Source organism: Pungitius pungitius, chromosome 9 (genome assembly GCF_949316345.1).
Source record: "Pungitius pungitius chromosome 9, fPunPun2.1, whole genome shotgun sequence".
NCBI classification, from domain to species: domain Eukaryota; kingdom Metazoa; phylum Chordata; class Actinopteri; order Perciformes; family Gasterosteidae; genus Pungitius; species Pungitius pungitius.
In genome coordinates this window covers 447,883-474,967 of record NC_084908.1, presented here as the reverse complement: position 1 = coordinate 474,967, position 27,085 = coordinate 447,883, and the positions used below count along the sequence as shown (strand labels likewise).

General features: G+C 43.2%; 2 protein-coding genes across 5 annotated transcripts; both read right to left on the bottom strand.

Moving 5' to 3' along the window:
- Positions 1 to 308: 308 nt before the first annotated feature.
- LOC119217462 (dynamin-2-like) lies at positions 309 to 17,565 on the bottom strand. Of its 4 annotated transcripts, none has more exons than XM_037471112.2 (20): positions 17,131 to 17,565; positions 14,421 to 14,494; positions 13,978 to 14,127; positions 13,690 to 13,893; positions 13,006 to 13,104; positions 12,672 to 12,832; positions 12,345 to 12,487; positions 12,130 to 12,265; positions 11,737 to 11,804; positions 10,640 to 10,778; positions 8,875 to 8,961; positions 8,556 to 8,626; positions 7,897 to 7,951; positions 6,724 to 6,834; positions 6,442 to 6,551; positions 6,246 to 6,357; positions 2,423 to 2,590; positions 2,045 to 2,271; positions 1,360 to 1,605; positions 309 to 1,091 (listed from the first exon to the last, which is right to left on the bottom strand). In XM_037471112.2, the coding sequence occupies exons 1-20, from the start codon at positions 17,289 to 17,291 to the stop codon at positions 1,022 to 1,024; spliced, it is 2,592 nt and encodes an 863-aa protein (XP_037327009.2). In that variant the 5' UTR covers positions 17,292 to 17,565; the 3' UTR covers positions 309 to 1,021. The 4 variants fall into 4 exon arrangements, with proteins under 4 accessions (XP_037327009.2, XP_037327012.2, XP_037327010.2 ...); XM_037471115.2 differs by having other exon boundaries at positions 309 to 1,088; XM_037471113.2 differs by lacking the exon at positions 10,640 to 10,778 and adding an exon at positions 9,683 to 9,821.
- Positions 17,566 to 18,547: 982 nt separating this feature from the next.
- LOC119217406 (uncharacterized) lies at positions 18,548 to 26,999 on the bottom strand. Its single transcript, XM_062564329.1, has 10 exons — positions 26,710 to 26,999; positions 25,911 to 26,219; positions 25,675 to 25,710; positions 25,483 to 25,590; positions 25,123 to 25,196; positions 24,913 to 25,044; positions 19,918 to 20,004; positions 19,665 to 19,782; positions 19,125 to 19,168; positions 18,548 to 19,049 (listed from the first exon to the last, which is right to left on the bottom strand). Exons 1-10 carry the CDS (start codon positions 26,741 to 26,743, stop codon positions 18,879 to 18,881), a joined length of 1,113 nt encoding a protein of 370 aa, XP_062420313.1. The 5' UTR covers positions 26,744 to 26,999; the 3' UTR covers positions 18,548 to 18,878.
- Positions 27,000 to 27,085: the final 86 nt, after the last annotated feature.

Below are 27,085 nucleotides of genomic sequence, written 5' to 3'. Positions count from 1 at the left end.
CGTCTTTTCTGTGTGTTACCATGGGCAACCACGGTTACCACGGTAACCCACAGCTTCATCATACAGTGTGGAAGGAAGGAGGGGGAGGTCTCTCCAGGCTGTGGACAGAATAGTGAAGCGTTTGTTGTTCTGCATGGCTGTCTCCACTGGGCCGTCGCGCATGTCAAACAGCCGAGACCTGGACTTCTCTGTGATGCTCACCGACAGTCACATGCACAACATGCACAACATGCACAACATGCGCCATGCGTGTGCATCGACGGCTACAAATCCATCCACGACAAAACACACAAAGGCACGGCGGTGCATGAGGATTTCTCTTTCTATTCCTTTATTCAGTCCATCACTTCATCCACCTTCAGGAGGCTTTTTTGAATATGGCTTAAGGAGTAAATCTATTTTTTTCTGATCACTATTTATTTAAGAATGAGCAGTGGCTGTATGAAACTGTCAGGACTGAACTACTGCATAAGTAATACACCAGAAGACACCTGTCGTCCTCCGTCTCAAATATATTGAAACATACAAATTACATTGGTCAGTCTGAATTTAATGAGCTCATTTGAAGGCTTTGAAAATCAACCAACAATGAAGAGAGAAAAGACTTTATCGAAAAAAGCTACTTCCTTAACGAGGTGCTTAGTGTGTGAGATTATTGACATAACGTTAGCAAGTATACAACTCACAAAAATTACCCTCTAAAATAGTTTTCTTAAAATGATGTAAAAGTTATGAATAATTTTAAGGAACATCTCATTTCCAATGACACAGCAGAAGATGACTCACTGGTTCATAATCCTTAAGTCAATAAAATCATCAAATTTATCCCTTTTCATAATGTTGAATGCAGAAACCTAAACATGAAGTCTAAAGTACATCTATGTTTCTGAAATGCACAGACAAACAGCATCAGATTACACAGTAGGACAAAGTTTGTATTCGTAGGAATATTCATGAATGATCACTCTGGAGAAATATAAAAGTGTAAACAAAAAGAAAGATTTCATAAATGTGTGCGTTTCTAGTCAAGCAGGGAGGGCTCTGAAGGACGCATGACAGTGGGTCGGCTGGGAGCAGCCGGAGGTCTTCTGCTGCAGGAAGATAGAGGGGGACAGGGGGGAGGAGGGAGAAGGAGAATGAGGGGGGGGGGATAATATCGTCAGATAGTCATGCACCAAAGATTCCCCCAAAAACACCAAAAGCCAGAGCTTACAGGACAACCCTTCACCAGGAGCCGTCCCATCAACACCAAAGCCCCAAAAGCACATCCCATTGCGTGTGTGTGTGTGTGTGTGTGTGTGTGTGTGTGTGTGTGTGTGTGTGTGTGTGTGTGTGTGCGTGTGCGTGTGTGTGTTTTACCTGGGAATCCCGGGCGGCAGTGCAGGAGGCACACGGGCCGGCCTGGAAGGGACAAGAGGCGTGACACCGGAGTTGGGATCGCCGGCGTAGGCCGCTTGGCCCGGTGGTCGCGACGGCACGGGCGGAACCCCGAAGGCCGGTGAGGGGTTGAGAGGGGGTGGAGGGCCCGGGGTGGGCCCCCTCACCCCTGGGGGTCGGCTGGGAGGGACCGCTGTCGCCGGGGCGGGGCGTGACGCCGGTGGAGGACTGACACAGAGAGACAGAGCGGAAAGTCAAATTTGGCATTGTTTGATATTGTATGTTAATAACTTCAACTGGTAGCGTTATAGTTTTATGCATATTTTTCATTGGTAGTTTAAGCAAAGACGGAAATTATAATTAGCAGTATTTCCCCCCTTTCCAACTTATATTATATATATATAATTTACTACTCCTATAAATTACTACTATATAATTTACTACTTTACTACTCCTTTTACTAGGATACATTACAATCCGGACATGGTGGAGTCAAAAGAGCAACAGTGCCATCTTGTGGCCATAAAATGTAACAGTAACTTTCTGCTTCTAAAATATCTCAAACCTGGTTTTGCAAGTCTGCACTCTGGCAAGTTTCCACGGATACCGATATATCTGCAGTACGCTATTATCGACCAATGTATCCGTGCTGAAAAATGTTGGTCACCTTGGGTCCTTGGCAATCCAGTGGTCGTCTACTGGCGGAGGCACTGGAGTAGAAATAGTGGTGGTTGTGATGTCTCCTATGAGGACCAGAGCCTCTTTCAGGGCGTGATACATCCTCAGCATCTCATCTCTCCTCTGAGCCTGCTCCGGCGACTCCTCCATCAAACTGCCCTGGTCCCCGGCCGAGTACAGGTAGGCCAGCAGCTCGGAGTGGATGAAGTCCTTCGCCTGAACGTAGAAGACAAAGAAGTTAGTAAGGTCAGCATTGCTAGACTGCAAGACAAGAGAGAGCGACCCATTTCATCGATGGACAACCTTTTGTCCCACACCTCTCTCGGTCTACAGTGTGATTGGTGGTAAAAGAGTAAGTAACACGTACACTGTTGATCATGAGGTGCATGATGGTCTTGGGCATGAGGTCTCTGATGGACTTGTTGACGATGCCGATGTACGAGTCCACCAGGTTGCGGATGGTCTCCACCTGCCGCTCCAGCTGCGGGTCCATGGACACGGTGTCGCTAGGATTCATCGCGTCTTCGCTCTCAGGCTGGAGGAGACCAGGGCGAGAGAATGAAATGTGAGCGATGACGGCCACGGAGGTGTTCCGTTGGCGGGATCCCTTTCAAAGCTCTCTAAATGTATTTTCTCCCTCAGACTGTTGCAAACAACAAGTCACTCCATAAACATGTTTGACATCATTTCCTTATTTTGAGAAATCAGTTTTTGTCTGTTTTGAAATGAAAAAACTAGGGCCGGGACTTTAGCGCGTTAATTACGATTAATTAATTACAATGTGAATTAAGATTAATTATTTACACAAAAAATAACACATTAAACATTTTTTACGCATTTTTACACTTATTTTTTGCACCGCGGAACGTTTCTCACTGGATGAGTTTCGGGGGGACCGATTATACTGGAGCACCGACTAGCGTCCATGACTTCAGACAACAACAAACCACAGTGAACATGAACGAAGAAGCTGACGAGACCGTGTCGGGTGGCCCCGTGAATGGGAAATCTTATTATAATAAACACACGGATGGAAGCGTCGATAAGAGTGTGGTTGTGTGCAAGCTGTGCAACAAGGAATTCACATCGAGCCTCAAGTATCACCTCAACGCAACACAATTAGCAGCTAGCGTGGACGTACAAGGACCCACACCCAACCCACACTGCACCAGATGACTGGTTTAAGGACCAGGGTAACTAAGTCCACGTCTGAACAAATAACCCATGTTCTGAATGTACTTGAAAGTATTGGTCTACTTAAAAAAACCTAGTTTACAGAAGGTCTACTTACCTATAGGCTACCTGAATTTCTGAAAGTACTATATTTCTAAATATGCTATTTTTACACTTGTCTGCTGGAATTGGTTGAACAAAAATAACTTCTCACTGTTCTCAGGTCAAATATTTATGCATTTAAAATGTGATTCCTTTTGATTAATTAATTACAAAGCCTCTAATTAATTAGATTAATATTTTTAATCGTATACTATTATATATATATATATATATATATTGACCTTACATATATTTTTTTATAATAATTTTTTGCCTATTATTTAAAAAAAATCTTTTCTTTTTTGACCCTACATATTTTGACTTTTTTCACAATATTTTTTTCCCCATGACATGACGAATGATCTTAGATGGAGCAACCTACACGTCCCTGTCACTAATGCCAAATGCCCCACATTTCTGTACTTTAAACCTTATCTGGGTTCAACCCTCAAGGGACATGGTGGCTCTTCCTAAATCCTTTTTTAGTTTTGGGTAACTGACATTTATAAAAAATCATAATGGGATATTGCCCCAGAGACGGATTGGTGCATCTTGGAGGATCAACCATGCTATTCATCCTTCCTGCATTGGTAAAGGCACAAGTGAGTTGAATTTGAATGTAACAGAGAATTGGAGGGTGGATGCACTAAAAAGGGTAAACAAATCTACACCCTGTGCCAGACTGTCAGTTTAAGGTTGTCCACAGGATGCCCTGAAGTAGACAAACATGTGATTGTCTTGAAAAATGCCCTCAGAGGCTGTAATAAGTTTCATGTCAGTGTGACCACTGAATGAGACACATCTGCTCATCTTTACTGACTCATCCGGCCTTCTCTCCCGTCAAAAAGGTGGAACCCTATAGGCTACGTAGCATGGCTAATAAGTGCTAAAAGGCTAAAGCAAAGCAATTAACATCAAATTCAATTCATCATTCAAAAGATTCTTCATCATTCTTGACAATGCCATCATAACTCAAGTGAACGCGCCTTGTGTTTCTGCATAACCCCCAGGGTTCACTTCTCTGAAACAACCAGTGGGGACAATGCCCCCACAACTACCTCCGCGGCAGTGCGCTCAAGACTTGGCGGGTGGGATTTGAACCCACTGGCGGCGCTTACAGAGGCTTTCGGCTCCTTCTTGCACCCCTACACTACCAGTCCTGGTCACATTTTGGCAACTTTGATTCTCCTATTTAACCTTGAGCATGTGAGTTAAACTTTAAAACTCTTATAAATGCTATTTCCACATCTGGGCTTGAACCCACAACATTCAAGTGCAGTGCAGGCTTGTGGCAGCAGCTCTTCCACTGTGCTAATTCACCACACAATAACCAACTCTTTGTTTGTTGTATTTAACCTTGAGCTTGCTACTCGAACCTGAAGTAAAGCCAAAGGCTCAAACCCAAGACTGGGCTTGAACCCACAACCTTCAAATGCAGTGCAGGCTTGTGGCAGCAGCTCTTCCACTGTGCTAATTCACCACACAATAACCAACTCTTTGTTTGTTGTATTTAACCTTGAGCTTGCTACTCGAACCTGAAGTAAAGCCAAAGGCTCAAACCCAAGACTGGGCTTGAACCCACAACCTTCAAATGCAGTGCAGGCTTGTGGCAGCAGCTCTTCCACTGTGCTACTTCACCACACACTAACCAACCCTTTGTTTGTTGTATTTAACCTTGAGATTGCTACTCAAACCTGAATTAAAGCCAAAGGCTCAAACCCAAGACCGGGCTTGAACCCGCAACCTTCAAATGCAGTGCGGGGGCTTACGTCAGCAGCTCTTCCGCTGTGCTACTTCACCACACACTAACCAACCCTTTGTTTGTTGTATTTAACCTTGAGATTGCTACTCAAACCTGAAGTAAAGCCAAAGGCTCAAATCCAAGACTGGGCTTGAACCCACAGGGTAAGGACAGTAGCTCCTCAGCTCTTGTGCTGCACTACCTCACCATGCACAAATTACATTTTTGTTTCTCGTATTTAACCTTGAGACTGAATGAAGGGGCATGAACCCACAACCTCAGACAGCAGGTTGGAGCCTGCAGCCCTTCAGTTGTTCCCTTGTGCTATTCAAGCACATGCTTTATTGTGTCCATTTCTCATATTAGACCTTGGGATTATTTACTAAACCTCAAAACTGTTTCAAAGTTTACAGTTTGAAGCCCTGACTGCAACCAAACCCTCCTTCTGAGAGAGCAGGTTTGGACTGAATGTACTTGAAAGTTTTGGTCTACTTAAAAAAATCTAGTTTACAGAAGGTCTACTTACCTATAGGCTACCTGAATTTCTGAAAGTACTATATTTCTAAATATGCTATTTCTACACTTGTCTGCTGGAATTGGTTGAACAAAAATAAAAATCCATGTGAAAAAAATTACTTCTCACTGTTCTCAGGTCAAATATTTATGCAATTAAAATGCGATTCATTTCGATTAATTAATTGCAAAGCCTCTAATTAATTAGATTAATATTTTTAATCGAGTCCCTCCCCTAGAAAAAACATGTGATGTCACACCAATCAGGATGAATCCATGTTTGAATCAGCATCTGATTGCAGCTGCTGGGTCGTGTTTCCCCCATTTTACATCCCTCTTGTCCACAGTTTGAGGCTCATTGTGCGGCATCTACTCTCCACCAGCATCTTTTGATCATCAATAACTGGCTGTGGGAACCCGTAGTGCTCAAAAGATTTTTGCTCTACAAACTTACATACATTTAAATTTAAAGAAATAAAAACAGTACAATTTAGTTTTAAATTCTATTTACAATCTTACCTTACACAAATATACGCACACAGCTGATGGATCTATCTGGTAAACACATCTCTAAATATCCTGAAGCCAAACTTCGAGAAATACCGGAATCCTTGTAAACACAGCTTGTTAACCGCCCGAAGGATATTTAAGGCGTGAGCACCTGGTCTTTCTCCGGGTAAACACCAGCTCTGAGGAACGAAGCCTTCCAGCTGTCAACATCCTCCTGAGTGTCACATGCCAGCTCAATCTGACGCAGGTCCTTATACACATTTCTGTAAAACACAGACACACATTAACCAAACATCAGAACAGACAAAGTCCTTCGACGTGATGTTAGAGGGTCACGTCGTCCACACCTCTGCTCAGTATTAAAGATGGCAAAGACATGCTTGCTGGACATGAAGCCCTTCTCCACATCTCTCAGTTTCAGGTTGTCGAGAGGCAGCATGTACTTCTTCTCTTTCTCCTGATAAAGAAACAGTGATGCAGATATAAAAAGGCAAATAAACCCAACCAGAGCAACTTCAAGTGAGTAAAACAAGTAAGATCCTGAGACACAGGATGACGACAGCTCTCTCTTTCACATAAAATAAGGCGAGTAAACTTTCCTACGTTTACTGTGGCGTAAGCAGCCTTACCTCCTCATCCTTGTACCAGGAGAGAGACTCAGCAGTCAGAACAAACCAGTAGTCCTTGGATCCCCCCTTCATGATACTGATGTTGATAGTGAGCCAGCCTCTGCGGATCACCTGCATGTGAGAGAGCAACAGATGAAGGAACTACACACACACACCTCACAAGAGGAATGGAGCGCAGGAAGCAAACACAACACTAGAGACACATGAAAGCCTAAATACACCCATGTACATTGATGTAAACCATATGCAGCACAACAGCCGTGCGTGAGCAGCAGTATGCAGTGCAGTCAGATCAACCCACAAATACACCACAAACACACAAGGTGGAAATAAAAGACGACAGGCTCAAAGGAAAATCACCTTCTCTGCATCCCTCTCGCTGTCAGACTGACGGACAAAAAGACAAAGCCAACAGACACACAGGGATAGTGAGGGGGACCAGGGACATTTACTTTTGTCACTGTACATTCAGAATTGTTGTGTGTGTACTTGTAGTCCTACCTTTGGATCATTAAAAGTTGTTGATTTCACTCAAGTGCCTTCACTACTGTGCCCTACACTCCAAGCTGCATCCGCCACACTCCGTGGCTGCAGGGAGGGCAGCTGCACGCTCACAACATTGTTTGTGCAGGTCTGATGCTAAATGTGTATGTATTTGCTAAATTAACTCAACATGAGCGGCCAGTTGTATCAAGAATTCAAAAAGCCGGCTGTGTTTCACTTTGTGAGCCACGGAGGTTATTTTGTTCAAACAATATCGTAGATATGATGATAAAAACAACAAGGGAACAAAGGATCTAAACAGGATGAGAAGAAAAATCCTTCGGGCCCATTTTCTGGGTGACAAACTTTGAAAACTGGAAGGAAAGTGTGCCATCTTGGTGCTTGGTATCCGGTTGTGAGGATTCATTCTTGAGTAAAATGCTTTCACTTCTCTCCTCTTCACCAAAGAGCCCAAATCCTGATTCTCAACATGGCCTGAGTGAACAGCTGCTTACAAGAACCTCTCCTTGGGCCCCAAAAAAAGGAATCAGGAACAACGGAAGAGGAAAGACAACATGGCCACAGACACGAGTGTGTAAATATGAAGCAACGAAAGGAGGCTGAGATGAAAGCAGGAGAAAGCAGCTGATGAAGGCTTTATTTGGGTGGTGGGGGGGGGGGGGTTGATACCTGATTGGGCATGACTCTCTTCTTGGTGGCGTTAGCAGCCGTCCTTTGCTGAGCACTGCAGGACAAAGATTTAATAACATAAACCCCGCTGTGACATCCGAGGAGAAAAATCCAACATAAGCACATGTTTTCATTTAGACATTTCTGACTGTTACCAAGGGCAACAACTAAAGAGCGTCGTGTTTTCATTATTATTCTGCGCGTAGTTTCCTCAGTTTGGTCCATACGATTACAGAAATGGTGATGAATTGGCATCATCATTTCTATTTTTAAAGACCATGACACAATGACTTGTTTCGTCTGATCATCAGTCAAACCCCAGATATTCAATTTATTGTAAAAAAAAGCCCCAGATCCACTCAAATGAGAGACTGCTGATGAATTATTCATCAATTACATTTCGTATAATGAAGGACAAATACATTTCTGTCCATTTTCAAAACAATTAAAGAATCATCCTAATTGCTTTTACAGTACACTTAATTAAATAATGTATGTCCCTGGTTTTGTACGTTTTTTTAAACCCTCCCATTCCAGAGGATAGAAACCAGCAGATCGTTCTCTTTGCATGAGATATAACGATTGACCAAAATCAGCCTAATCAATGAATTGAATTGAATGAATGGAAGTCCATAATGAGCTTTTTGAATATATCTTACTTTGCAAATCCAATGAAGTCCTCATGATTAGTGTTGATGTAAGAGAGCTCAATGTCAATCAACAGCAGCACCTGAGAGACACATCAAACATGTTATGAACACAAAGGGCTGCATCTTTCTGTCTCGCACACACACACACACACACACACACACACACACACACGCACACACGCACACACGCACACACGCACGCACGCACGCACGCACACACACACACACACACACACACACACACACACACACACACACACGCACACACGCACACACGCACACACGCACGCACGCACGCACGCACGCACACACACACACACACACACACCTGGTCTTTGGTCTTGCTGTCCCTCTCTCTGACGTAGGTGGTGACGATCCTCTCTGTCTCTTCTCTCAGTCGAGGGTACGATCCCAGCTGCAGACACACACAAACACACACACACACACACTGCTGCAGGCACCGCGTTTACAGGACACACAATTGTATAAACTATAGACTAAGCTGCTACTGACGACCCAGCATAACCACAAGCTACGAGACGGGGCATTTCGACACCTTTAGGCTGTGGAGGCGTGCACTGATGAGCTCCATCTCAAGCGGTTAGGAAATACATTTTATAAAATGGTTAGCATTAGCATAGCATCCTCTCGAGCTGTTAGCGAGTCAACATGTCAAGGAGGAAGAGGGGTTAAACGATCAGGTTAGAGGCTAGGAAGTGATGAGGGTTTGGTCGGGGGTGGGTGGAGGGGGGGGGGGGGGGCAGGTCGCTTTCAATGGTGCCGAAACGGGGATTTCAGAGGACAAATGCATTCAAATATTTTTTGACGGGGTGGTAAACAGCCGTGTTTCTTACTGAGGGCAGGGGGGGGGGGGTTCTTGTGAAACTCCCCGGTTACAGTGCTGATTGGGTGAGTGGGTGGGATTAGACCTTAGAGGTTGTGTGCTGAGTGAAGCCTTCGAGCAGGTGGGGGGGGGGGGTGACGATCAACAATAATAGACGGTGTTAGTTAGTTGATTCCATCTTTGTGAGCCTGCTTCCCTTTCCTTTCTTTGACTGCGCTCCATCACTCACATTCCTGTCTTCTCTTAACTCCCCCTTTCTGTATCAACTTGTCGCTCCGCTGCTCCCGTTTACCTTTTCAGTGCACTTCCTGATCAGGGTGACAAGCTCGGTGACGACGAGGTCGACACATTTCAGACAGGGGTCTTTCAGCTTAATGATCTGCTTTTTCACTATGGCCTCAAACGCCAGGTCGGGGGTGAACAGGCCTGTCCTGTGGTGAGCATCATGGGAGTTGCAGGTTTAATGTCAGGTGAACAAGGAGGCCATGATGAGGGAGAAGGGAACGGTGGCAGAACAGAATAAAAGCCCAAGTGGGATGCAAGAGTTCGGGGGGGGAAAAAAAGAAAAAGCAATGATGATGGAGATTGAGGAAAATGAGGGAAAAAAACAGGTATTCAGTTAGTTCTACTTCATGTACAGGACAGAAACAAGCTGCAGGTGTTTATCACATTTTCGCTTCTCATTTGTATTTGTAACAGGCTAAATGAGCCCTGCTAGCTAGCATGGATCCAAATGTCCGCTGGTAGAACACTTTGGTCCAGAAGATAACACCTCAACAGCCGCCACCTGGTCAGAATTTTAACTCCCACTACTTTACTTTAATAGTAGAAATTGTCAGTATGCTAACATGAGGTGGGCCTAGTAAACATTCTACCTGGGAATTGTGGTGTAATGCCAGTACTTTGGCTTCAGCTGAAGCCTCAAAACAAGCCTGCAACTTGTTTTCTAATGAACCTGTACAGGGACACACGTAAAGGCCCGTCTGTCTCTAAGCACACAGCCTCTCAGAGACACCACTCCAGTGCACTGCAGCACATTCCAGTGCATCCACTGAAGGCCATGCAAGTGAACTTCAAAGCAGGAATGTAAAACTCAACCTTTCCTTTTAAATTCATACACTTTGTTAATTCCAAAAAGGCCAAATTGGTGTCCAAAAGCACATGACTGAAACGGCTGCTCTTTGGCTGGTCTCTGTGGTGTGTATGTAGCACAGGTGTGGCAGCCAGACAGGAGACCATGCAGTGATACCTTATTAGTGCACTGTCTGAATGTGTTGATCAGCTCCTGGATGACCAGGTCGATGCATTTCAGACAGGGCTCTTTCAGCTTAATGATCTGCTTTTTCACTATGGCCTCAAACGCCAAGTCTGGGGTGAACAGGCCTGTCCTAAAAGGACATAAGGACAAGACAGACGTGGAGACGTGGAGCCAGAGAGAGACACACGGGAAGAGGAAGAGACAGACAAACAGAAGACACTTACTGATGAGGACCACAAAAAGGAAAGAAAATAAAGCAAATATCGTGGAAACCCTTAAAGGCAGCCGGGGAGAACATAGAGACATACAGAAGAGATGGTAACTTTGGTATTTTTCAACCTGAACCTTATTTCTCATGTTTTTTGTGTCTAAATGACTAGTGGTGACAAGCATTTTTAGAATTGGTCCCGTATTAAGCGACAGCGCTGCAGGCTAAATGGGCCATTTCTCAACATCATTCTACAAAAAGAGGGCTTGGTTTTTTCCACTCAAAGGCCAAGATTGTTGTTTGAAGTGTCAGATATATATATATGGTGTATATATATATATATATAACAGTGTGCCATAACAACATCCAGGATAAAACCGGGTTGATTTATGACACAACATAGAAATTGGTCTCCAACAGAACTGTAATTCTATTCCAAAAAGGTGCATCAAAGAATCAATCTGTTTGACTGCTGAATAAAAAGCTGCCCCCTTGTGTGCAGACGAGAAGCTACGTTTCCATTTCGATGGTTTTGATACAAGAGGAGATTTAAAAGCACCACATTTCCAAGCCAGCGCAGGCCGGATCAAACTAAAGCTTAATAAAAATGTGTTGTTTCTAGTGGTTTCTTTGCATGATGTTGTCGGAATAAATTTGCAGACCATCTTGCATCTGTAGTTCTGGAACAATTTTTAAAAAAAGGTGTCTCTTAAACACAAAAGAAATAGGAAAACGGGGTCCAGGTGAAACACAAAAAAGGTCTGGAAACAAACATTGACTAGTGAAGACAGAAAAGAATGTACACAAGCAAACGAGGGAAAGACATAAAGACAGCAAAGATAAAAGTGTGCAAAATGTGATGTGATGTTTGCACGCTTGCCTGACTCCATGAATGTTCTTGATGGCATAACTGATCTCTCTCCTCAGCTCCTTCTCATCAAACTCCATCTGAGACACAGAGCAGAGAAAAGCTCCTGGATGTTATGTGTTCCATCCAGAATGAAGCACATAAAGAGACAAACAGGAGGCCCAAGGGATAGTCTGTGGTTTGGGTTCTTAGCGTTGGATTTACGAGCGGTTAAAGGCAACATGGTTACAGTGTAACACCAGTATTTGTAAAGACAAACACACAAGTACCTTAAACACAAAAGCACAGCACATCATTGACTTAATTATGAGGGACTGAGCCAAAACCTGCTGTAATTCATTACTGTAATTCACTCAAATTAAAAGCACAACCCGGCTAATTATTCAATAAGTTAATTCCAGTCACCTTCACTAGCTCAAACGGGAAGCGCTCATGGAAGATGCGGTTGATCTTTGCTCCACCTGACAAGTTGGAGGTGTCCACCTGATCCCCAGATCCCTCGATGCACTTCTCAAAGTCCACGCCAAACTGCTGCACCATCCTGAAAGATTGTAGTGCACAAAAAATGTGGCACCTTCTCAAAACAATGTGTTTGTGCGTGGTTGCGTGCATGCACTGACTGGAGCAAGGCCTTGGTCTTGCGTGTGGGGTCGTCAGGGCGGAAGTTCTTGTACTCCTCCACCTCTTTCTCCAGGGACAACACCTGGCTTTGCAGCTTACTGCGTAACCCTGGCAACGTGTCACGAATGTGGTTGGTAAGTTGCTGTAAAGACATAAACATTCCCAAAGTTAGCCGCAAAAGGCACTCTGATTGTTGTTAAACATCACTTAAGTAAAAATATGAATGCTGAGCAGATCTGTGTTTGTATTTTTTTGCTTTGTTGCAGAAGCACACAAAAGGAAAACATTATAACATGACAAGAACAGCAGAAATCAATGTTTCTCACCTGGTTGAGCGTTTTCTGCAGGTGTGGTGTGCCCATGCGTTCTGCGATGTGTCTGTACCCCGGGTGGGACAGGAAGAACTTCCTCTCAGCGGCCAAAGCAGCGCGAATGTCCTTCTTCCCATCGATGTCCTTCTGACTGCGGTTCACCACCCCGATGTAACCTGAAGAACAACAGGCTCTTCAGGAGGCTGAAGACGGCTCGGACTGTGCTCGTTCTGTGCTGTTAGCGTGCAGCTATCGACTTAGCTGCTCTGCGTTGACAATTCAAAGTTTGTGTGTGTTTGTCTGTGTGGGTTCGGGGATTGAGGGGGGTGGGGGTTGGGGGGGGTCTTACCTCTGCGGAGCGGCAGTAGTTTGTTTTCCAGGATGTCTCGTGCGTCCGTCCCTTCATCCATCAGGTCCAGCTTGGTGATCACACCAATGGTCCTCAGACCTGAAGACATCGATAAGACCACATGTCTTATATTAAAACACTAAACTGGCATTTTGATGATATTCTTTTAGTTAGAATTCTAATAACTCACAGTACAACAGTGTGTCAGCAGTGTTTTTCACTAAAACGAATATCTATATACAGGCTTTTTACAAGTGTTTAATCACTGCTCAGTGATCAGAGCTGAAAAGCTTAAACACAATGTTTTGCAGAGACAATGTGCAAGTATTTGGTCTTTAGCTCTAAATATAAGTATTAGTTAGCTTTCTCTGAGGATAGTTTGGGAAAACTGCTTAACTGTATTTATTATCATCACACAGTTACACGCCTGTACTAAAAACACCCTGTGGATTGAATAGAAGGTCAAACTAGAAGGTGATTCAATTTAAATACATCCCTACTAATCATATTCAGTACATTTATGCTGCCAGGAAGTCTCTTAATAATGTAACTTCATTAATCTATCAAGCAGGCCTTGGCACATAATGGCTGCATGAGACAGCTAAAAGTAATTAGCGTTATACCAAAATATCCAGAAAAAAAGTATGAGTAGAGATAGACACGATTAACGTGAGGCCCTCTCACCCTGAGGGTCCACCTCCTTGGAGATCTTGAGGGCGTCGGAGTTGGCTAGGTCAGTGTTGGCCGGGGTGACGGCCAGGATCAGGCAGCTCTCCTTGGTGATGAACTGCATCAGCATTTCCCTGATCTGGTGCTCGATGTCCTGCGGCTGGTCTCCCACGGCAACTTTGGTCATCCCCGGCAGGTCGATCAGGGTCAGGTTCAGCACTGAGGGGGGGGGAATAATTAGAGTTTGAAAGGTGACATCTATAAGGCGCAGGTTGTGTGTGTGTGTGTGTGTGTGTGTGCTACCATTGGGAGAGTAAACACGCAGGTTGATGGGGATGGAGGAGATGCCCTTGTTGGACCCGGTGATCCGGTCGGTCTCTGCTTCGATCTCCAGGCGGACCTCGTCGAAGTCCACAAACTTGCGTCCCTTACAATGCAGGAACTCGGCGTACTCTGGAGGGCGAGTGAGGGACGGGGGATGGAGATTTAAAATATGGCACAGAGAGATGGCACAAAGAGGGGGCAGAAATCAAATTAAAGTGAGTCAATTTATGAAGCATTTTGTAGTAAATTCCTATTAATCTGGATTTTATTGTACATTTTTGAGAAAGTGTGTTTGAAACAATTAGTGTACATTTTGGATGGTTAAAAGAATATATGTCATCTAAGTACCGCTGATGATCATGATGAAAATAACAGATTTAAGGGGTAAAAACCCTCCCGTTTGACTCATGCATTCAACTTGCCGACTTTACTGTTGACCAGCTGGAGGATGAGAGGACGACGGGTGACGATGCCAGACCCTCTGGGCAAGAAGTCCCTGACAGAGAGAATGAGAGAAAAGGTTCAATACATACAGGCAAAATGCCACAATATGTCACATCAAATGTTAAACAACATCAGGAGAAATCAATCGCACTCGATTTGGTGCCCGGTAAAATATTCAGCGATCGGATACAAATACAAACTGGGGATAGAAAATCACGTAAGCACTTTGTCTTCAAACTTTTTCATGTCAAAGCACTGAATAAGTGTCAGCTTCTAACAAGAGAAGCAGCTCTGAAACGTCTCCGCAGTACATTTGTGCATTATTGATACGAGGAGAAGCTCGACTCACAACCCTGTTCATTATAAATGGTGCAAAGATAAAGAAACATGTCTCAGTTTTCACACACACGTCCATCCCCAAAAGAGACTGACGTTCAATCGTGTTGTGACCACTTCCAGGTCAATGACTGCACCCCCCGGGCCATGGGGAGAATATGTTTGTGTCGGTCTGTCCTTCTGTCTCTGGGTTTGCCGGGTCAGCAGCAATGAGTTGATTTTCAGTGTAAGTTAAGCAGGACACACACACACACACACACACACACAGACACACACACACACACACACACAGACACACACACACACACACACACACACACACACACACACACACAGACACACACACACACACACACACACACACACACAGACACACACACACACGCACACACACACACACACAGACACACACACACACACACACACACACACAGACACACACACACACGCACACACACACACACACAGTCCACTGCTGACAGAGCAGTCAGGATGTTACACAACAGTGATTACCATCCCCTTTCCTCCTCTCTTCCTGTTATGAAAGTTGAATAATAAGTTTACCATCAACACTGTTAATCAATTAAATCGTTGTGATCATTCATTAAAATCACCACCAAACATTCTGTGGTTACAGAATCTGTGGACGTCGGCTCGTTTTAAAAGAACATTTCATGCTTTGCAGTCTAAATTCAATGTTTCTATGTAGAGCTGGAGCTAATAGTGGATTCATTGATTAGTTTGGTAATTCATCTGCAGCAGTTTTAAGTGATTATTAATTGTTTTAGTCAATCAATTCACAATACATCTGGTTTCAACGTGCTGATTGTGAGATTTTGGGGATCACACCACAAATATTTCATGTTGGACTGTCGACAGACAAGACATTTGATATTGTAAATGAAAATGTTAAAAATCAATAATGAACATCGTTTTTTGTTGTTAGTTGCCCATATTGATAAGCTTTGTTGGCCCTGAAATGAAGCAGAGGCTACTTACCCCCACTTGTCACATACGTCTATGTGACATAGACACAAAAAGCATCAAATTGTCTTAAAGACTTAAATATTATCTACAATATTTACTAAAATAACTGGATAATTATATTTATTATTTCATTAATAATCTTGTGATCCCTGAGATGAATCATGTGACCCATCGGCGGGGTCCCTACCCACATGTTGGGCACCAAGAATAACGGCACCGACTAAATCCCAGTCAAGTCAAAATAAACAGATCAATCTCACAAGCCAACGTCACTCGGGCTAATTAATAAACACGTAAGCATCTAAGTGGCCTTCTGCGGGGATCTGGTACCCAGTGTTTCACACACACACATGACAGTGCAGCTGGTGACATCACTGATGACCCCAGTGCAAACGCATCAATGCTCCTACTGTCTCCCCCCAGCCACCGCTCGGGACTCGGAGACAAAAGGCTTCAGGAAAAAAAGAGACGTGGCCGGCAAATTAACATTCTCCATCTCGTGAACAAAAAGTGCAATCATGTCAGACCAGTTAGGGTTCTCTCCTGAAAACACAACGCTGCTACGGCTTCTTCCTCTTCCCTTTCCTAACAAACACACTTTTCCTTGAGGCTTTTTTTTTTTTTACTTCCAGACGAGCCGACTCAGGGACACTTTCTCTATTGGTTCAAGCTGAGCAGAGTGGAGCTGACACGTGTTCTTAATGGAACTTTTGGGTTTTTTTTTTTATTTATCATCAAATGCGGTCCACACAACTCAAATTCCTTTCCACTCATTCATCAACGTACCTCAAGGAGGAATGAGTGCTGTCTCCTCCAATACTTTATGTGTAATAATCTATGTGCCTGGCACCTCATCACGTGCCAATGATCTCTCTTTGTAGCTCACCTCGGCCTTGGAAGTAAAACATTGACCTGACCTTTGCAATGTGAGGCCTATAAAGATGTGTTTACAGTCTCAAAGAAAACCAGCTTGGTCAATGTTTGACAGGATGGGCCTAATATGAACCCGCGTCTGAACCGACCATCTAAAAATCTCCCCTTTATTACACATTTAAAACCTATTTCGCCTCTGATTTTGTCCCTCGGCCAACAGCTGTTTCCTTTGGCGTATCGTGCGTAATACGGGATCGTGAATAGCTCGGCTCCAAAATGGGAAGAATCCGTTAACAGAAAAAAAAACATAGGAACTGGGAGGCGCCGAGTAAACTCAGCGCGTAACCACCGGTGCTTAGTTGGCGACTTTTACGCAAAAGCTCGCCGTAGCTTGTTTCCAAAGAGCGACGACGGCCACACACAGCGGTGACAGAAGGGGACAAAAAACAATCGCATTCACACGGATGGATCGATCCTTAATAACGGTACAACCTCCCGACGAAGTTCTCCAGCACGGAGCTCTTCCCTGCGCTTTGGCCGCCGACGACCGCGATCTGCGGCAGGTCCAAGTTGCACGTCTGGCCGATGGTGCTGAAGGCGTCCTGGAGTTTGTTGATAAGGGGAATCAGGTCTTCCATCCCGCGGTTTCCCATAGCGGCTCCTCGCTCAGCCCAGAAGGCTCTAACGCTGCTCTGCAACCGCCGGTCAAAGACGAGCTGAGCGGTGTCCCTCCAAACCAAAAGTCCCCAGGTGTCCCCCGCAGTCCGCCACCGTCTCCGTGGGTTTGTTTCAGCGAGTTAAGAGTCCCGAGACCTGCGCGCAGAGCCCCGCGGAGCTAATTATCTCAGAGGCTGCGCGATAAAAGTACAAACTGTAAACCGAAAACTTCTGTCATCATCCGGTCAGGCGACACCCAGCCTCCGCCGGAGATCGTGGCTCCGCCTCCAGAGGGAGCCCACTCTCCTCTGTCATTGGTCGGCTGGGGACGTCTGTCAATATATACGCGTCATCATTTTTATAAAGCAGCTTGGGGGAAAATTGACACAACAGCTTATTGTATACATTTTTTAGTGGGTGTTTTCGCAAATGAATGATTTGCTATAAGTGGCTTGACCAAAGATAAGACATGAACATGAACATGATTAGACTTTTTAGAAAGATTCGTCCTGTATATAATAGTCTTAAAAGTGTCATGAAGTCCATATTACGTATAAACATACTTATTAGGGGTGGAAATCTGCCTAACGCAATGCAGACATTATTGTTAGAAATACTTAAATAAAAAATGTGAAATATTCATAATGCTCCATAAGTTATTCAATCTAAAATTTACTCAATGTTTGGTTTAAGTAAAGTTAAAATAAATATAAATTTCTGTTAGGACCAAAAATCATATTAGCATTTTGTCCAAAATTCGTTATAATGTGTTGATTATCAAAAATTATGAATAGTGTATAAGTCTCACGGTTTGGGTCCTCTTCCTGTCTTATTTTGTAGTTTCATGTCTCTTGTGTTCCTGGGTAACTTCACTTCCTGTCCTGTCCTGTGATTGCCTGATTGTTTCCACCTGTGTCCAATCACCTGCACCTCCCTCGTGGATTTAAGCCCTGTGAGCCTGTTGTCCCTTGTGCGTCATTGTCTATGTCTACCTGTCGTTGGTGCGCGGTCCTTTGGATGTATGTTGGTGAATAAAGAGCACCTTTGGAAAACTGGAAATCCTGCGTTTGAGTCCTCCCTTAAGCCTGCACCAGCAAACAGCCTGACAATAAGTAAGCGAGTCTATTTACAATGCATTATGGACATGCACATTATATATTCTCAGGTAGACAAATACATATAGATTTCTGCATAATATCTGATTAAGTTCCATAAACGAGCTTCAAAGCAACATAAGGTGAATATGAAGACATCATTATTTTGACTGTTAAATGTTTTTGTGAAAGCTGAGTTTGGAGAGTCTGCTCAACCAGAAGAGGGTGCTGCTAAGCAACACAAGACGACACGTGTTCTCCTACAGTAGATGTACTGGCCACATTTACACGCATTTGTCAGATTAGCGACATAATCATAAGTTATAATGATCAAACTAGTTATCTCATTATTCATTCCACATTATCAGGTTCTTCACTCATCTCAAGTTGAATTACTCTTCTCCATCCTGGGCGTAATTAGGCCAAATAGCACAAATGCAAGGTTGACATTAACAGGCCTTTGATCGCACAGTCTGCTCTGCTGCGGGGTTAAGAGGTGTCCCCCCCCCCCTCCTCTGTGGGGACGAGGGCAGAGTGCTGCAGGATGGTGACACTGGCGTAGTGGAGCTGGTCTGAGGGGTGGTTGACAGTTGCATAGACAGACCGCGTCTGCTGGTCCAGCATCTGGATCTCCTCGTACTGGGGATCTCCGGGATGGTCCTGCAGAGGAAGGGGACCACAGTGAGATGGAGGTTGTGCGCATGTGCAAACTCATCAAAACGCACACACACACACCTCTGTGTCATGTGCATCGTCTCTCCTCTGCTCAGATGATCCACCTGACGCACAACACACAACATTTGAGAAGATTAACACAATCTTATTTTTAAACTTTTTATACATTTGAATATGCTATGAGGCCAATTTGTGGGTAAGTAAACTGATAGTTGAACAAGTAATTATATAATACTTTTTAATGTGTGATTATTTTCATGAAACATTATGAATATTTCTTATGTTTCTGTTATTCAGAGCTTTGGCAGATTCTAACGCATACGTTTACAAGGAAAACTGTTTAAATATTCATGTTTTATCCTAACTTTTTATCATCAAAATCATGTGCAAGTTAAGCATTCCACTCCATGTGTTCGACTTTAATGAAGTTATTCAGCATTAAAGTCACACAATCTGATTGGTAAGCAAGTACAACCCCATGACTTTGATACACCACCAACAATCTATTAGTCAATTGAAGGATAATTCCTTATAAAAATATTTGTTAAACTACTAACTAAAGTGTGGGTGCGTGTTTTTGTTTGTGTTTTTCAGCCTTACCTCGTCCTTTGGTGGGTCTGTGTTTGCACACAATAAATAGGAGCACAACTATCAGTAACAGCGCCGGACACACAACCACGACGACAGTCACATCTGCAACAACGAGACGCAGTGGTTGAAGTTATTTAAGAACTCATGACGCCCGCAGGCGTTTACTGTGTGTGTAACGGGAGAGGTTGTGTTGTTGCTTAGGGAAGTAGAGGTTTATGCGTGTTCAGCTGCTGCAGGAGGTCACCGCAGGGCACAAGGTCACCTGGATGGAAAACGTCACGGCCTTTAAAGGGTTGTGTTGTGTGCACAGCTGGAGGATCTGATCTCCTGGTTGTGGCGTGGTGTGTAGCTGCGTGAGAGGAAAAGACGAGAAGGTGAGAGATGTGACAAAAGGCTCAAGACACTCACATAGCACATGTTTCCATCAATCCATCTCTACGTTTTCACCCTCCAGGTTCCGCCTCGCTGTCATTATTGCACTTTATGTCGTTATGTTCATTCATAAGTACTGATGAAATTGTCCATTCAAACCTATTTAAAGTATTGCAAGCAAAATGCACTCAGTTGCTGGAAAGCATGATGGCCCCTGTGAGTGTGATCATATACTGTCAATTAATTACATTATTTGAGTTTAATTACTTCAGTGTTAACAACATGTAGCATTGTAAAGATAGGACCTTTTAACATGTTCATGGAATCCTTTCTAATTAAAACTATATGAACAGACCTTTTGAAATAGGTGAATACAGTGCAATACTAATATTTTCCAAAGTTACACTTAATAAACATTGGTAGACATTTTTTGATCAAATATTTATACTGCATTTGGGTCACAGGTGCAGAGTGTATAAGATACTTTTATACTATAAGAAGTCTTACTGTGCTCAGTGACAGAGAGGAGTATTTTGGTGTAAACGTGCTCCGCTGTGCTCCTGGAGCCACACAAGTAGGTCCCAGAGTCCTCTCTGATCAGATCGTTGATGTTCACGTAGAAGTGCTTCAACCTTCTGTTATCCCTTATGAAGAACCTGCCTTTAGCCGGAACTTTCCCCTGCGTGGTTGTATTTATCAACCAATTACAGTCGAGAGGATCCCTCCTCTTGCACAGGAATTTCTCATTGCTCTCATGGCTGTCTGGATAGTTGCATTTAATATAGGCATTCTGTCCAGCACGGTGGTTTATTGCCAACGTTTTAGTTTCATCCAAGTCTGAAAACGCATGATTGTTATATTTAATTACTGGATTCTTTTTCTGACCACAAACCTAAATAACTCATTTGAAATGACAAAACCTGTGTGTCAACAGTATAGCATTCAGTCACTCCTAGCAGAAATATACATTATTATTACAATTAAACAAAGTGATGGATTTAATTATTATCTGATGATAATGCAAACTTTAAGAAAGCAGCTTTAGGGGTTAAACTATAATTTTGCTCCATAAAAAAACTAGTGATATGTTATATATGTACAATCATTTACTGCAAGTAAGAAGTAGGTATGTTGTCCAATACATGCCGGCAAGTACAAGTATTTTAAAATACAAAATGCTCCTTTGCATTGTAGCCAAGAAGAAGTTTAAAGAAAAAGCCCAGTACCTCATTGGTCTGTTTTTGACATTCAACAGGCATGTCTATACAAGAGCATTTTGCATGATGTTCTTAATTTTACTTACACTTTACGTCCTCATGTCCTCCTTTGTTTCCTCTGACAGATGACATCACCACACCAGCTGTTTGTAAGATAACAATCAGTTATTTCTTCATAACACTGTAAACAGGTTTTTTGCCCAAAATGTTTTTATTCAGACAAAACACAATAAAATGACCTGTCATTAAGTAAATGGTGATTTTCAATGATATTCTCATTGTTTCAGTCCATTTTCTTCCAGCCTACTGTAGTTTAATTACCGCTTTAAAAAATATGAAGCAATTCTGCAGTGGCTTTTTAGTCACTGTCACACCTCCTGTCACTCCGTGCAGATGCAGCTTCTGCTTTCTGGTACCTAATAAGAAATTTGCATTTTAAAATGAGGATACATGCCTTTCCTGCAGAGGGAGAAAGTGAGATCGAGAGTGCTGACTGATTCATCATCTGCTGCATCTCATCATCCCTTCATCTGTTTCGATGTAAAACCAAATATAGTTCAGCTCAGTACGTTGTCCACCACGTCTCTGTTGCATCAGTAGAAACATTTCTATATGTGTCCACTGTGGCCAGAATTATCAAACCTAGCATCACACTGCATATATAAATAATGCCTCGCTAACAAACCCAATCAAATGAGGATGTGAGAGTTCAGCATCCGATCCTTAACAGGGCCTTCTCCGTGTCGACCCAGTTAACTTCTGTGGTCAGATGATCATTTGTTACATAATAATGTTGCATAGACCTGTAGGTTAAATTGAGGTCACTGTATGGTGTCTGTGTTTCCTCAGTCTAAAGTACAGAAACACCAACACGCTCTCAACAGCAGCCCCACAACAAAGTACAGCTGGTTTCCTGTGATGGAAACAGTGAGATACCACATTATGTGATAATACTGTACGCAATACAACCGTTTATACTTTCCTGCAGTCAGTTCGCCTTTGAGATGCACTCTTAGATCCAGGTTCTTACCTAAATAAGTTAAATACATTTAGTATTTGAATAACAGGGGTGTTAGTTTGGCCACATGAAATACTAGCATAATACCCAACAATAAGAACCCATTATTCTGCATTTCACCATTAACATGCACCGCAGATCATTCCTGTGTGAGCTGTGTCAGCCATAAGCACATCTGCTTGGTGCTTTAAACCACAGACTCGCACTTACGGCCCTCGGTCAAAGGTAGTGAAGTATTAAATAAGGAAAATAAATAACTTTGACTGAACTGTGTATACATACTGAGACGTCTTGTTCAGGAGGATAATCACAAATAAACACAAATTTCATTCTTTTTAATTTAGAAGTGCAAAATGGCATGTAGAAGTCTACTGGGTTCTCTACCGTTCACCAACCCTCGGACCGCTCCACTGAGTCTGACTTCAATCTAAGGCTTTTCTTCTCTACTATTGGACCAAAGTCTTCAGGCGAAACACAAAGCGTCGGCACTTCAACTTAAAGCTGAAGGTCTGACATCTGTAGACAATTGCTGCTTCCTTTGCTCACATCCCCTTCTCAGTTTCGTGTGTGTGTGTGTGTGTGTGTGTGTGTGTGTGTGTGTCTGTTGATGAGATGAGAAGAGAAGAGAAAGAGGGGGTTGTTTGTGACAGTTCTCTACCCTACATAACAAGGAGCAAATGCTGCAACAGGCCAGAACCAGCCTCCCACTGTCTCTGTTTGTCTCATGAGTGTGCCCCCCCCCCTCCCCCCTCCCCCTCTATCTTTGTCTCCGTCTTGCATGCCTGCACACATACAGTAGAGAAAGTGTATATAAAGCGTTTCACAGCAGCAGAAAAAATACACTGAGAAAAAAATGTAGTGGTTGGAAAATTATTTTATTTCAAAAAAGATGAGTCTAATATTAAAACAATAGTTAAAGGTATTTATTAGGGCCGGGACTTTAGCGTGTTAATTACGATTAATTAATTACAATGTGAATTAAGATTAATTACACAAAAAATAACACATTAAACATTTTTACTGACACGCATTTTTACACTTATTTTTTGCACCGCGGAACGTTTCTCACTGGATGAGTTTCGGGGGGACCGATTATACCAGAGCACCAACTAGCGTCCATGACTTCAGACAACAACAAACCACAGTGAACATGAACGAAGAAGCTGACGAGACCGTGTCGGGTGGCCCCGTGAATGGGAAATCTTCTTATAATAAACACATCTTTTTTTAGTTTTGGGTAACTGACATTTATAAAAAATCATAATGGGATATTGCCCCAGAGACGGATTGGTGCATCTTGGAGGATCAACCATGCTATTCATCCTTCCTGCATTGGTAAAGGCACAAGTGAGTTGAATTTGAATGTAACAGAGAATTGGAGGGTGGATGCACTAAAAAGGGTAAACCAATCTACACCCTGTGCCAGACTGTCAGTTTAAGGTTGTCCACAGGATGCCCTGAAGTAGACAAACATGTGATTGTCTTGAAAAAGGCCCTCAGAGGCTGTAATAAGTTTCATGTCAGTGTGACCACTGAATGAGACACATCTGCTCATCTTTACTGACTCATCCGGCCTTCTCTCCCGTCAAAAAGGTGGAACCCTATAGGCTACGTAGCATGGCTAATAAGTGCTAAAAGCAAAGCAATTAACATCAAATTTAGTCAATTCATTATCATTCAAAAGATTCTTCATCATTCTTGACAATGCCATCATAACTTAAGTGAACGCGCCTTGTGTTTCTGCATAACCCCTAGGGTTCACTTCTCTGAAACAACCAGTGGGGACAATGCCCCCACTACTACCTCCGCGGTAGTGCACTCAAGACTTGGCAGGAGCAGGATTTGAACCCACTGGCGGCACTTACAGAGGCTTTCGGCTCCTTCTTGCACCCCTACACTACCAGTCCTGGTCACATTTTGGCAACTTTGATTCTCCTATTTAACCTTGAGCATGTGAGTTAAACTTTAAAACTCTTTTTAATGCTATTTCCACATCTGGGCTTGAACACACAACCTTCAAGTGCAGTGCAGGCTTGTGGCAGCAGCTCTTCCACTGTGCTACTTCACCACTCAGTGACCAATCCTTTGTTTGTTGTATTTAACCTTGAGACTGCTACTCAAACCTCAAAACTCTTTCAAAGCAGAAGTCTGCATGAAGGGGGCATGAACCCACAACTTCAGACAGCAGGTTGGAGCCTGCAGCCCTTCAGTTGTTCCCCTGTGCTATTCAAGCACATGCCTCATTGTGTCCGTTTCTCATATTAGACCTTGGGATTGTTTACCAAACCTCAAAAATGCAACCAAACCCTCCTTCTGAGGGAGCAGGTTTGAACTGAGGATCCTCCACACTTCAGCCTTCCTGCTATCTCCCTGCACTGTTCCACCACACACCTGTTGATGCTTTTGAATCCAACCTCAATTCTCATAGATTCTCAGGCTGGAATCCACAACCGTTCCATACCGTTCCATAATTAATAACAAAGCCTCTAATTATTTAGATTAATATTTTTAATCGAGTCCCGGCCCTAGTATTTATACATTCCTTATTTACGTATCTGTCAAACAATAAATATATTCTGAATTACTACTAAATTTACAATAAGGATGATGAATTTAGTTTTAGAGAATGTGTGATTGGTGTCTACGTTCAGCACTGTGATGCATCAGTGGCTCTTAGTTTGATGGAGGAGTACGTGAGCTGCTCGGCGCCTCGTGCGTCCCTGCTGTCCTCCGAGGGTTTGCTGAAGCTAACGGTGGCGTAGAGCAGGCCGGCCGCTTGGACCTGAGAGGCAGATGAAGCGCAGACGTTGGAGTAACCAGTCGAGGGGCTTAAGCTGCAGCGGGCGTGGCGCTCTGTTACCTCATCGTCTGCTGGAGAGGAAGAAGTGAGGTCGTCTTTGTTCTGTTTCCCATGGACCACATCATGGTTCATTCCTGCATGGAGAGTGCTGATTTACAAAGGGTTAAATCCCTGAACTAAACGCTGCACTAAAAGCAGAACATTAGAACAATTAAACATTTCATTAACTTGCTGCCTCTGGTCAATTTCTGTACTGTGTATAAAAATGATCCTAAAGTGAAGTCTAGCTGAGCAGTGTTTGTGTGCACGGCACCACACAAGTGTTTATATTAGTCTGCTATTATTTCTCAAGTCTTAGTCCTGTATTAAATGTCCTTTTACCTCCTGATAAATATTTAGTCTTAAGTCTTAGTGTTTTACCAGGAAACGCATGGATGCCCCTGTTTCGATATCTGAAGAAAACTGAAAGCAGCACCGACAGAACCAGCAGAACAACCCCGAGACCTGCTCCGATGTACACCAGCTTATCTGAAAAAAGAGACAATTTCAGGTCCCAGTAGTGACACATCCCTCAGGACACACACACACACACACATCCAGACAGCTGCTTACTGAAGGATGAAGCATTGGATTTTGATTGTGGATCCGCTGTGTTTCCCAAAAGAAAAAAACGTTTTTGTTAATGTCAGTAACATTGATTTATTGTGTTTGTGTCTCATTTGTTTCCTTTAATTACTTTCTGTTGCAAAACAAAGAAGATCAGTTTAACACAGACTATAATGAAATATTAGGTAATATTCTAGTGTTAAAGAACGTGAAGTGAGAAATACAACGTCATAAAACCTCACCTTTTACTGAGAGGACTACTTGACTGAAGGTGTCCACACCCGCTCGCTCTATTCCACACCAGTAGGTTCCCGAGTCGTCCTGAGTCAGACTGGAGATGGTCACAGTGAATGTGTTTCCTTCATCCCTGATACTGTATTTCTCGTTTGAATGCGCCTTTTTTTTGCTGCTGCTGATTAGGACGTCTTCACTGTGACACGCTCCCTTGCAGAAGTACTTGACGTTGGTAGATGCCCACGAGTGAGAGCATCTTATTGTGACCTCCTTCCCTATCACTCCTGTTTCGGCCTCAGCTTCAGTCTTCCATAAACCTCCACAAAACACAGACAGCAACAAAGTCAGATATTCCTTGTGTAGTGACACGGCATGTTAATAACCAGACTGGCCCCTTTGCTTTCATATGTCGACAGTACCAGTCGTAGGCTGTTTCTGTTTCACATTCTTTATTTGAATAGCCTGAAAGGTTAAAGCATGCAGTTCTTCACAAGAACAAAAGATATTATAATGTCAACTTTTTTAACCCTGTTAAGTCCCTGCATGTGAAAAATGCTGCTTGAAAGATGCCTCAAAAGATGACTCCCTGAACTTGACACAACTCTCAACAAAACAAAACTAGATTTAAAAGTCCTCAAGCTTTCTAAAAAAACACTATATTTACGTCATACACTTGAAAACAACAGTTATGAATTACTGGCAGCATTTGGCTCCTCGGACAAGATCAGGAAGCCAAAGAAATCCAACAAAAAGACTGAAACATTCAGATGAAGGGACAGAGAGACGGATCCATCTTTGTAAACTTACCTCCCAAAAGAAATACCAGAACAAGGAAAATCATCTTCACACATAAAATATTGCTTTACTTTAACTTGTTTTAAATCCCCCTAAAGCCACTTCTTTCTGGTTTCCTACACAACTTGTCAAGTTCCTCTTTGTTGTTGCACTTCCTGTTGCAGCTTTCTCGTCATCTCAACAAAACCATTTAAAGACGACCCAGATCTTCCCTTTCCATCTCTTGCTTGAGTCAGTGAATGTTTCCAAAAAAACAGGCCAATGAACAATCAACACAAGGACACCCTCTGATATTACCACACAATTTGTTTTATAGAAATATTTTAGAAAGCAAAGCAAGAGACAAAGCTTAAAGCTTCCAGAATGTTTCTCTTTGTGGATTTTTTTG

Bases quoted from the DNA above. Each gene is read 5' to 3' on its own strand.
- LOC119217462 (XM_037471112.2), bottom strand. From the start codon at position 17,291: ATGGGAAACCGCGGGATGGAAGACCTGATTCCCCTTATCAACAAACTC. The intron at 14,495-17,130 runs GTTGTACCGTTA...TCTCTCTGTCAG, and splicing joins CTGGAGAACTTCGTCGGGAG to GGACTTCTTGCCCAGAGGGT. The intron at 2,591-6,245 runs GTGCTCACGCCT...GGTCTCCTCCAG, and splicing joins TTTACCCGGAGAAAGACCAG to CCTGAGAGCGAAGACGCGAT.
- LOC119217406 (XM_062564329.1), bottom strand. From the start codon at position 26,743: ATGATTTTCCTTGTTCTGGTATTTCTTTTGGGAG. The intron at 25,711-25,910 runs GTGAGGTTTTAT...TGGGAAACACAG, and splicing joins AGTAGTCCTCTCAGTAAAAG to CGGATCCACAATCAAAATCC. The intron at 19,050-19,124 runs GTGTGTGTGTGT...CTTCCTCTGCAG, and splicing joins ACGATGCACATGACACAGAG to GACCATCCCGGAGATCCCCA.